The sequence below is a fragment of the Rhopalosiphum padi genome, chromosome 1 (genome assembly GCF_020882245.1).
Source record: "Rhopalosiphum padi isolate XX-2018 chromosome 1, ASM2088224v1, whole genome shotgun sequence".
Classification (NCBI taxonomy): Eukaryota; Metazoa; Arthropoda; class Insecta; order Hemiptera; family Aphididae; genus Rhopalosiphum; species Rhopalosiphum padi.
Window position 1 is genome coordinate 84,001,781 of NC_083597.1, and position 13,229 is coordinate 84,015,009.

Genomic DNA, 13,229 nt, shown 5'->3' on the forward strand with positions numbered 1-13,229 from the left:
CTCATCGACAATATCAACGTACACCCCACTATGTGTTAATAGATGGATGTTCGATTTTACCCTTTCGACTCACACACACACACATCCAAATACCACCACTTTCAGACCGATATATTATGTGCATGCAAACATGTATACGTAATATAGACTGCTAAAGCAAATGTTGTGCTTTTTTTTCAACTCAGTTACCTAGTGCCCATCGTCACAACGCGCGCACATTTTTTCCCCGTGCACTTTACACAAACATATTATATTATTATTAATTTTTGTTTTAAATTATATTTAATAGCTACTTTGAATCTTGACTACTGCATAGTTTTTCCAATTTAACTATGGCTTAATGGCAGGAAAAATGAAAGAAAATTCAAAATATAGCGATGAGTAAGTTTAAATGTCTAATTGTAATATTACTAAAATATAACGCTTTAATATGCTTTGTGTAGGTACAAAAAATGTTGGGTAAAACACTCATACAAAATGAATATCTCATCAGTATACTTCGTTATTTAAATATTATTTAAAAAATATTTTAATTGCCTTTCTAACAATTAAATAACGTTTTTCTTACTAGGTATTATAACAAAATTATTAATAGAATATTTAGTAACGCATAAAAAAAAAGCCTGTTCATTTTTCTTATAATATAATTTTAATCAAAAAAGTTAATTGGAAAGTCAGTAAACCTAGTTAAAGTTATTATTTTAGTGTAATCTTTATTTTCTTTTTTTAATATAATATATTACGACATATCATTATATATATATCATAGTAAATAAAACTTTAAGTGACATTTTATGTTAAAAAAAAAACTGTACAAAAATATTTACACATCATGAACTAGAGTTATTCACTTTCAAAATAATGAATACACATTGTGCATTTATAATTTTGTATTATTCGAATAAACAATAATAATCAGATTCAAAGTTACAAATTGTCCATAGTTTTAGTTCGAAAGGGAGATTATATAATTAATGGAATCTACGAAATCCTATAAAACACAAAACCCGGAATGTTTTTCTGAAACAAACTTTTTCCCTAGTTATCATGCAACCTAGTGTAATACATATATCTAGTTAATTTTACAATATTTTTTTTAACTTATCCAGAAAACTGAATTCCAGTCAATAATCTTATGTGACATACAAATCATACAGGATAACTTATGTAACTAACTATATTCGCATCAAACTTTAGTTCACACACAATCATCATGCGTTATGAAAATATTTTGAAAATAAATTTAGCCATTTAAGTATTCTGTGGTATGTAGTCAACTTTTTAAGCAAATTATACATAATAATACATATATTATGCTATAAAACACATGATATTAATAATTATAAATACCTATTTCTTAGAAAGATACCTAATATTAAAAATAATAAAAATACATTATGTAAAGAAAAAACGAACCTCGTTGTACAATAGGTTATTGGTACCGTGAGTTGTCGATAATTGGGTATTTTGAAATTAATTTCTCATCATATTTGTATGTGTGGTGTTGAACATTTTTATACTTATCATACTATTAGACACAAAAATTCCTATCTTCAAAAATCTGGTAAACAATTTTATAAAATTCCACGATCTGATACTACGAAAGATTTCGTACAAGATAAATGTAAATTCATATACGATATACGATGGCCGACGAGTAGGTAATTTAGCTGCTTTGTTAAAAAATATAAAAATTATGTAAAAATAATTTTTTTGGTATAATTTTATTTATTGCATAATATGATAATATCACTACAATGTTTTATGAGTATTAACATTGTCAATGGAAAAACAAAATGATTTTCAATATAAAAATAGTAATAGAAGAAAAGATAGAAATACTCCTTAAATTACTCATTTGATCCTACTATTTATTTAATGGTAGCCTTTTAAATTATAAAATAATTTAATAATCTCATTAAAAATAATTACGATTATAATGATAATATTCGTAATATATTCCTGACACTAAACTAATAACAGTCTATATTTTTATGTATAATCTTTTAAGCTGTAACGTTGATGACTTTTAACATTAAAACATTTTTAAAAAACTATACACAAAAACACCTAAAATTTATCTAAATTATTATTATTTTATAATATTTAATAATATTATCGAATATCCCCTAAAACTAAGAATTTATTTTTTGAACTATGTATGTAAATAAAATTGTTATACAATATATGAACAATTTAGAAAAATAATATTATAATTTTATATTTAGGTTATATTTTATACCATAATGCCGTAATATATACACCAAAAAAACTATAATCAAAATGTATTATGATAAAGGGTTAAATATTGACATAACGTGTCTAGCGATGATAGCGAAGGAGCAAAATGTTGTTTTTTCAAAGGCGAAATAAAGGCTAGCTACGGTACTGGGCATGATCAATTACTTTACATTATAAAAAGAATTCAAAACATTATGAAACTTTGTAAATACTTATATGCACTTGATGTTCAATATTTATTGAGTTTTAAATTACATTCATCAAAAAACTTATTTATTTTTAGATTGAGAATCGTGACAGTTCAATTTGTGAAAGTATAAAAATATTCTTTTAAGTACAATTACATCTGTGAATATTATTTAAACTATTTAGTAACTATATACAATACAAATATTTACTATTACATATTAATTCTATTTTTCATTATGGTAAAAACATGGATAATATTATTGAATCATTAATACATAGTCATACAAACTAATGCACAAAAAAAAATAAAACTTGAATAATCAAGTGAACCCTATCGTATTAATAAATTGAAATTATCGTAGATAATGTAATCTTATTATCATTCGATAAAATATATTTTATGCAGCACCTCTTTTCAAGATATTTAATAAACGTAATATTCATAAAAATAAATTAAAAGTAAATGTGGTTTTAACCTTACAACTCGTAATACAATTTTATCTTTCCAATGAACTAACACAAAAGTGTGATGACCTCGTGCACATTCGAATAAACGCATGACTTTTGTCTGAAAAGCATGAAGACAAAAGAACGGAAACTCATAAACCTAGAAATAATTTTCATATTTCTATGCTTTTTTTAACAAATACATACAAAATATTACCAGAATAATAAATAAAAACATTTGAATTTTTCTGATTTAAAAGTTATAATATCGTTAGAATGAGTTATAACTGTTATAAGTATGAAAAAAATTACTTTTCTTACTTATTTTAGCCTTATTTGTCTACAGTTATTGTGTTATTTAAATGTGGTCCAAAGTCGTATGTATCTACTTTAAAATTTAATATTAACGTCTTAAAAAAATAGTCTTCAATATTCAATGTTAATTTGTAAAAATCAATACGTATAACAAACCATTTATCACACGTTTGATGACATAGAAAGAGATACTATACATAAAAGTATGTTAAGGTAAATCAAAAGCATTCAATTCATTTTGAGGATTTTTAAATATATTATGAAAAGTATTTTAACTATCAATTGCATTGGAATCATAAAATAATATGAATGATTTAAAAGAATATAACATGAAAAATATGCTTGCCTTGATGCTTGAAAAGTATCATACTTATTCAAATTGAAACCTTAGAAATGAATCACTGAATGAACGCCATTTTCTGTTTTAGCTCTCTTTCATCTTTAAACGAATCAACCGGGTCGTTAAACAGATCGTACAATGATATTTCTGAGCACGAAAATGGTATATACGTCATAGTAAGGTGAGTTAAATTACAAAGTTGATTTTTTTTATTCATAAATAAAAAAATTGTTCTTAAAAATAATTTTATCAATTTTCAATAATTTCTTTACATTAGATCTCGACCATTAAGCACCAAAGAAAATAGAGCAAGTGAACCATCAATTGTATCGTTTCCGGGAAATGGGCGTATTTTGGTGAGTTGTATAATACTATAATGTGTATATTTTTTATAGGCATACTTACAAATGTTAAATAAAATGAAATGTTGAATAAAATGTTTAATGAGAATTAACATACAGTTACAATAGGAAAAAATTAAGTTCCATTATTTTCAAACAATATCATGCCATTGGTATTGATATGTATATATCTACTACGCCCTTGATATTATTATATTCTATATTTTTTAATAGAAAGGTCACACGGCGTGTTGAGTATGCAATTTAACGACACTTATGTGTAGATTTCTCCTAATAATATTAAATGCACAATGATAAATTCAATGAATGTATAAATTGGATACAAACAGTATGAAGTAATAATTTTTAAGTTTAATAATGTTTTATTTTATGAATACATTTATATTAACAAAAAAAAAATAATAATAATGCCTCATTCAGACAAAAATTTATCACGATAAAAATACATATATTTTTTTAAATAAATAAATACTTGTTTATTACTTATATAATAAACTTCTTACTAATCCACATTTTTCTTTTTTGACATGGATAATTTGGCGTTGTGCTTATGTAATTTAATTAATAAGAAATATAATCAATAAAAATTTAAAATTAGATTGATTATTTATATTTATTAATAATAATATAAGCTATATTTATTCTATTTATTTTTATTTTTTGTCAAAATATAATAAAAATTACAATATATACATAAATAAGTACAGTAAGTAATTTCGCTTGGTATAAAGTGACGAGAATAAAAGATTTGGGAGGAACATTCAGTAGTCGAAATGGGACATTTTGGCGTGGCCGTTTTGGCGTGGCCGTTATGGCGTAGCCGTTTTGGCATGAAGCCATTTTGGCGTTAGGCCGTTTTGGCGTAAAATACTTCTTTTTATTTTATCAAAATTTTTTATTATTATTTATACAATTTAAAATAATTCAGTTGATTAAAAAAATATAATTAAAAATTTATAGTTAAAAAAATTACTAAAAAACATTATTAAAATTATTTATTATTATTTATACAATTAAAAAAAATCAGTCTATAAAAAAAATATAATTAAAAATTCATAGTTAAAAAACTTACTATTGTAAAGAAATATTATGTGCTACACCTCTTAAATATGTTAACATGTCTCGTGTATCTGATTCTTGAATTATTTTTAATAATAGTTTATCTGTGTCAATATATTTTTTAAGTTTTTTAGGAGGAGATCTTCCTGATTCCAATTGTAATAAATATGTATCCCTTCCAGCTTGAATCTTTTTTAAGCACGTTATAAATGACCATAATGTAGGATGGAAAAAATGATAAACTTATCGCACGGCAGAAAAGAATCGATGAAGGTATACTATTATTAAACATACGTAGGTATCACTAAAAACGTAGATAATCAAGTCAATCGATAGTATAGGTACAATGTCGTCTGGTCAACTGGTTAATTTTTATTTTTATAAACGTCCATAGGGCTCAAGTACAGCATAGTAATACAAACTTATCATTAAATTATTAAATTCCAACAATACAATAAATATTATTAAAAAATAAAAATATATATACTTATAATAGTAAAATAGAAATATTAGTAAATTAATTAATATAATAATCTGAAACATTTACGCCGAAACGGCCTAACGCCAAAATGGCTTCATGCCAAAACGGCTACGCCATAACGGCCACGCCAAAACGGCCACGCCAAAATGTCCTAGATCCCTCAGTAGTGCCATCCGACAGGTTACATTAGGAAATCTCTAGGCCAGTTTCGTTTTAGACGTCTCTGGGGGGGGGTTCTGGGGATTGTGCGAGAGAAAAATCAGTTTATTAACGGATTAATATGATGGGATAACTTTGAATGAAAAGTGATGTGGTATGATTTGGTTAATTGGAAAAGCATTGATATTATAATTTAATGAAAAGTATTGGATATTTTACATTCTTATTTTTACAGTTAACTTCAAAACGAAAGTCTAACATATTGTACATAAATATGTAATCTATTAAATTGTCACGTTAATTAATTGTGTGTTTAATTTACCAATAGTTTCCCAAATAGTAAAAATATTTTATATTATAATAATTTAATTTAAAAAAAATATATTAATTTTTTTTTTCCAATACCACTATAAAATAATTGTAGTTGTCTTGTATAATGTATATAGAATATACACATATTCAACATATTATTTTAAATGTTCATAATACATAGATCTAATTACAATAATGTAAATTTACGAAGCGCTAATAACCAAGTAAAATAAACAAAGTAAAGATAAATTTATAAAAAACTAGTTATTAGTTATTAAGGAAAATTAACGATTTTTTTTCTATTTTAGAACTTTTTATAATTTTATCTTGTCGATTTTGTATTTAATGAGTTAACTATGATTAATTATTAGACATTAATGATTTTTAAGCCAAAGAGACTAAAAAATGTGTAGTATGCTCTTAATTAATTGATAACTATCAAAGCTTTTTTTATCTAATTAACTAAATACATAATAGATACATAATAAATATTTTAAAAAATTGATTCTTCACAACATTTTTATTTTATTCAAATCTACTATCATTTTCTGAATTCTGACGTATAAACAAAAAAATATTTGAATACTAACTAATAATCACCTATACTAGGATACTACATTTTTATATTTTTAATTGCATTTTTCACTTATATAATATAATGAAATATTAAATTACCAAGTTAATTATTAGTCAATTTTTTCTATCGGGACTTGATAAAAATAGTTAAAATTTAATAAAATACATTATTCAAATAAATAAACATTTCTTATTAAAGTATATTATTACGTATAAAATTATTTACTTATAATTATTCTTAAAGTATACTGAGTAATATTCAGCTGTATGCTTAAATCATGTTATGCTTTATTTAAATATTAAGTTATTAAATGATAATATTTTTGATAGATAATATTATGTATTATAATATAATATTACTTCTATCTATTGACAAACATTAGCATTAATATTTACAACTCGAAAATAAAAATGTACATAGTTACATATATAATTGCATTATATACTCAATATTATTATTATTTTGTTTTAGTTTCATAAAGATTATCAAGATATTTTATTAAGAATTAAAATCGACTCCATCCTCTGATATTTTAATTTAATAATAATTTTTATTCTCAAATTATAAACTATAATTTCTTATATTTAGCTCATAAATTAATAGACTGTTCAGTGTTCAATTTGTATAATATGAATTAAATAAAAAACAGCTTAAGAATTATAATAAATTATAATACATTTTTGACTGGAAGAGAAAGAAATTTTACTTCTTACCTATTTTAATTATTTCCTTATTTAATATCCTCAATCTAAACTTTACACAATTATAATTAACAAACCATTACTTTGAAGTTAGGTCTATGTATAGGTACTATTAATTTTCCAAAAATATTATATTTGACAGACAATTTCAAATTAAATGTTGTAGTTTTAAAATTGAAAGATGAAACTATAAAAATAAATTATGAAAGAAATACTAATTAATGCTTACATAATTAAAATAAATATACATTATTGTTTTATCAAGTAACAAAAAGATTTTCAAAAAAAGAAACAAGTTTTTTTTTTTTAATATTGAGAAATGTTTGTTTAAAGAATCCATTGTATCTACATATTTGTATACAACTACAAAGCTTTTTTATATTTTTATATTAAAACGTCGCGCGTCGTATGTAAACGTAAACAATTAAATCTAATATTAAAAATAACATATTTAAAACTGATGCTATTTTTATTTTAATAGTAAAGAATATTTTGTCTAATAATAATGTCATAATAATAAGAACCATATTTTTATACATTTTAATGATAAAATATATCATAAGTATAGTTAAAATTTTTACATGTCTATATATATTATTTCGGTAGTTGTTAAAAAATAATAATTGTACGACATATTATTTGATTTATTTCAATAATATCATTTTTCAAAATATAGTATATTTTAATAATCTAAGCAGGCATCTACACACTAAATTATAAAAATGTTCGATACCAACTATCCAACAGAACACAAATAAGTTTTAAATATGGTTTTTTATGAAATGAAAATATACCGCATCATTTTCATTGTTAATCTAAAAATATCAATTTAAAATCTTAGTCTGATAAAGTTGTATGACTTATGAATATATATATATATATTCATATAATATAATGTGATGTAAGAATTGTGGAATATACTATTATTATTTATTCATATTATTCAATTAATTACTATGGTATTTGATATTTGATATTTTAATTATACTTCGTAGTGTCACTCGATTCGTTATCTAATGTTTTAGGTGGAAGGTTTTCAAACAATCGGTGGATCTAATGGTCCTAAATCTAAACTGTTCTCTTTTAATGTCGTATTCGAACCGGCATCCACGCAAGAAGACATATTTCAGTATTCGGGCATCAAGAAGCTCATCGAAATGGCGGCCGAAGGCTTCAACACCACTTGCTTTTGTTACGGACAAACCGGCAGCGGTAAAACCCACACACTTACGGGGCCACCAGGAATGGTGAGTTTTGATAAAATTATAAAAATAAATTCTCTACGAAACACAACTTCATGTACAACATTGATAAAATTTAATCTTGTGAATATTATATTTTGGTGATGTGATGTATGATTATATTATATCTCTTGGTTTGGAAAAAATATTGTTTAATTGATTAATTCTTTTTACGATATTATGATAAAATATTGTAAAAATGTAAATTAACAAATAACGATATAGTTTTCGATGTAAAAAATATTTTATAGTAAAAATGAGATCTGAAAATGCAGTAATTTTCGCTGGTAATGTTTTTGGTTATATGGTTTATATTGAGTTGCTAAAAATCAATAAAAATCAATTAATAAAAAGGTAGATCGGCTATGTAGAGGTGGAAAAGACAGCTTGTTTGTTTGCTTTCCCAAAGTGTTATATGAAAAATGCTGATCAGGTGATGGATGTATTTGGTACCCTATACGTTATTTATAGCGAAGCGTTTCGCGTCGTCCGCCTTCGAAAAAGAAACTCGGGTCATCTCTTTATGTGTTTAAATATATGCGTGTATTATGTATGATAATATATGTATATTGTATATGATAATATAATTTTAATACATCCTTCGGTGCTCGGCTCGGACGGTGTTTGGACGTGTTGGTATTCACTTGTTACGGCAAGGTGGTCGTCGTTTTTCGCCGTCTGTTCAATTTCCTCTATACCAACACGGGAAATTACTACCTGCCTACAACACCTCGTCGTGTCCACGTCTGCTATTTAATACCCAAACGCGCACTTTGATTTCAATATTCTGCATATCTCTGATAATACATTACCTAAGTGAATATCTTATGAAACTACATAACCCATAACCCGCAGACAACCCATACCTATCATACACATGCTTGTCAGCGTGTAGTGAAAGGGGTGGTGGTATGTGTGAGTGCGTGTTTTGTAAATATTTTCTGTCACACAAAATTCAAAATACATAACAAATTAAAATAAGTACGGTTATTATATAATACCAATGTCATACCTACGATAAAATGATATCGAATACGTATAAGTTTATACTGACTACAACCGGTGATTATTTTTTTAAGCGTCTTCGTACAAAGTCTATTATTATAATGTATTGTTCGTCGAAATATCTGTGTACCTGCAAATATCTATAAATATAAAATGTAAATAATGAAATAAATAATATAAAACAATTAGTACATACAATATAGAATATTTTAATAATTTAATAGTATTGAGTGATTCACCAAACGTACTCACTCCCTTTCCTTTAATAATGCAGTCAATCTAAATCTAATTTTTGAAATTCTTAAATATACTTGAAATCTATATAACTGAATACTCAATATTTTTTTGTACCATCTAATTTTAAAGTTCAATGATCAAAAACTACTCGTTTGGATTTTAATTTTAATGCACGACAATTTAAAAAAATATATATCTTCTGAATAATTTAGAATAAAAAAGGGTGTATCTTATTTGAAAAATAGAAGTGTTTTTATGTCCACGAGAGTACCTATATATGGTAAGTATTATCAAAATTCCAAAAATCAGAATTTAAATATACTTGATGTATCACTTTATATATTTATATTATATATATTATTTTAATCAACGTTAAATTATATTTATATTAGGATTATATAGAATATATAGATCTTGATTTAAAAAATACGTACTTTTATTTAGTTCCATAAAATGCATATGTCATGCTTATTTCTTAGAAACTAATATAAATGTATTCCTAGATAAAAGTAATTCATCAGCTTAATATTAGGTACTGAACACTATGTATTGTTTTGAATACGATATGCAACATGTCCATCTGCCATACAAAAACGTAAACGCTTAAAATTTGTCCGTTGTGTGGATATTCTGTAAACCCAAACAACTTACAGTGATAAATTACAGACTTGTGTCCAAGTGAAATATATTATTTTAATATGACAAACATAAACCACCGTAAATCATACGCAATCATATTCACATTCAAAATTATACTCATTGAGAATTGTATTAGTTTAATTTGACTCCATTCCCATCAGCAATAATTTAGGTTTTAAAATGATTTTAATTCCAAATAAAATATTACTCTCATACTTATTTTAATTGTATTCAATGTTATGTTTTTTTTCTCATCGCCCATTTCTCAATTATTATAATTGTACAATAGATTTAAAAATACAAATTTATTCGTATTCCTAATGTCTATTAATTTTACGAATTATCTAAATTTCTAAAGCTATGGCAATTTCTTATTTATTTCAACGTTCGACTTTGTAGCTATCATCAATTTATGATATTCAATTTTCTTTTTCAATATTAATAGTTGATACTTGATATGCTAATTAAATAAACTTGAGTTTGAAAATACTAAATAATAATATAATTATAATATTATAATTTATACTGGTATATTCAGCTTATTTTTACATGAATATTTCAAATTTTATAATCTTTTTTATCTTAATTATTATTTTATCAAATTATCATAAAAGTAACTTATCCAATTAAAATGTAATTTACATTATTATGATCTACTTTTACTGATATATACTTTAACTCTCCACGACAAACAAATTTCAAGTATTGGTCTTAAATACATATACATAATTAATATATTCAGTAATTATCAAGTTCCCGTTTAAATAATAACTTTTGAAATACAATATTCTATCTAAAATTAATTTGATTATTTTTAGTTTTTCAACAAGCGCATTGAACCGTTTTCCGTGGATCATGGTTTAGTATTTCGATCATTTATGTACCTGTTTCGATTGGTGCAACAACGACAAGATCTTCATTTCGTACTCAAAGCTTCATTCCTAGAAATTTACAACGAAAAAGTAATTTACTGAACCATATTATATAATATTATACTTATTCATTTTATTGAAAAATTATTACTTATACACATTTCTATATACAAATCAATATAGAGTTCATTGAACTCAGATATTTTTTTATTATTTGTGATGGGTTTGAATGAAGCGTTCCACTCAACTTCAATAAACTTTAAATATTAATATATTATTATATTCACCTTCGACATGTCCAGTCATTGAACCTTAAAAAAAACATTTTATACAGCTTTTATGCAACAAAAATAAGTTTAACGACATAGACAAATATTAATACCATTCATTGAACCCGTAAGTGATATATTTAATTTAATTTAATGTTAAAAAAAATATATATGATATAGGTAATAGATTTATTAAATCCTGGAACTGTCAGAAAACCATTAGACGTAAGATGGTCCAGGAAAGCACGTAACTTTTATGTCGATAACTTGTTTATGGTGGACTGTGAAGAATTAGATGACCTACAAGCTGTACTAGAAGAAGGTAATAAATCCTAAATTTATTAAAAAAAAAAAACTATTTTTATTGTTTTTCCAAATGAAATAATACCAATAAATTAGTACTTACTTATGTAAAACATTACTACAGTTAACTTATCAATGCATAGTGAATTGAATAAATATACTCGTAATAAAGTCAATCGTATTTTTCACGCAAATCAATATTATTTATATTTAAATTCCATGATATGTATTAATGCAATTAGGCAATTATTGAACTTTTAAAATTTTGAAAAATATTTAATATAGGCATGAAAAACAGAACGGTAGGGAGCCATAATATGAACGAATGTTCCAGTAGGAGTCATACGATGTTAACGGTATATATTACGTCCGAACAACAAGTGAGTACCAATTTATTTATGGATGAGCATTTAATTTATATTAAATTATTTTAACTCATTCTTAGGATATAATTACCGATATTATATTATCCATTGGATTTCATTAATTTTAAGTAGTGCCAAAGTTTATTTTCTACATTTGGATTATTTGTTTAAAAGTTCAAATAATAAACTATATTCGACGAAATGTATACAAAAAAATAAAATCAACATTTTCATTTTTAATAAATATATAAAAATATTCATATTGTTAAAATATTGTTCAATTTATCAAAAGCCATCTGGATTTGTAGAGTATATTGTATTAGTACAATAAGTAATAAGCCATTAAATAGTAATATAGTTACGCTCCAAGTGATTAAAAATCTTAAGCCTTATTCGATACCATTTAATTATTTTACTCTAGTAGATACTGAGTATCGTTTAATAATTTAATGTCTTAACTTCCACATCTATAACCTCCCTCCATTGTAATTGTGTTTAAAATATTTTCAATATCTTATATATTTTGTAACTCATTGACACTGTTTATTCCTCTCAAACACGCAATAACATTTTTCCATATTATCTAAACATTCTAAACCAATAAATATTATTATTAATAACATTATTTTATTATAGCTAGTTTATATAAATAATTTATTAACATAACTAAATTTGTAACTAACATGAACGTTGGAAAGCCACTAAAAGCCAAATGGACAGTGGTAGAATCTATGAATTAAATAATATTGTATTATTATAATATTTAAATTATTATTATAATTACTGTTCTTAATACTTGAAGAATTTTCAAAAGAAAATATTAAATTTTATTTTACAATTTAATTGCCATTACGTCATAATAATTTATGCTTCATACAGTTACAAGAATATATCTTATCTCTTTATTTTTTTTTTCTTGGTAAACGGACACAAATCAATTTATTATGATTTTAAGTTTTTATTTTTATTTTTTACAGTAATATTTATTGGTCAATAAAATTTATTTTTATATTACTTCAAAGTTTAAGTAGTAATTTTTCAGTGATTTTAAAACTATGTTTTTCCAAATGAACATTTTAACAATAAACCATTGTGTGCTAAAATGTATCAAAATG

The 13,229-nt window shown here is 24.1% G+C and overlaps 1 protein-coding gene across 1 annotated transcript in view; it reads left to right on the forward strand.

The window, feature by feature from the left end:
* The first annotated feature begins 204 nt into the window (after window positions 1-204).
* Window positions 205-13,229, forward strand: part of LOC132918229 (kinesin-like protein KIF12) — a 36,174-nt gene continuing 23,149 nt past the window's right edge. The window contains exons 1-7 of the mRNA XM_060979361.1: window positions 205-381; window positions 3,621-3,713; window positions 3,810-3,888; window positions 8,209-8,430; window positions 11,124-11,267; window positions 11,627-11,768; window positions 12,035-12,129. Coding sequence (XP_060835344.1) covers window positions 341-381; window positions 3,621-3,713; window positions 3,810-3,888; window positions 8,209-8,430; window positions 11,124-11,267; window positions 11,627-11,768; window positions 12,035-12,129 — 816 coding nt within the window. The 5' untranslated portion in view covers window positions 205-340. The remainder of the gene's footprint in view (window positions 382-3,620; window positions 3,714-3,809; window positions 3,889-8,208; window positions 8,431-11,123; window positions 11,268-11,626; window positions 11,769-12,034; window positions 12,130-13,229) is intronic.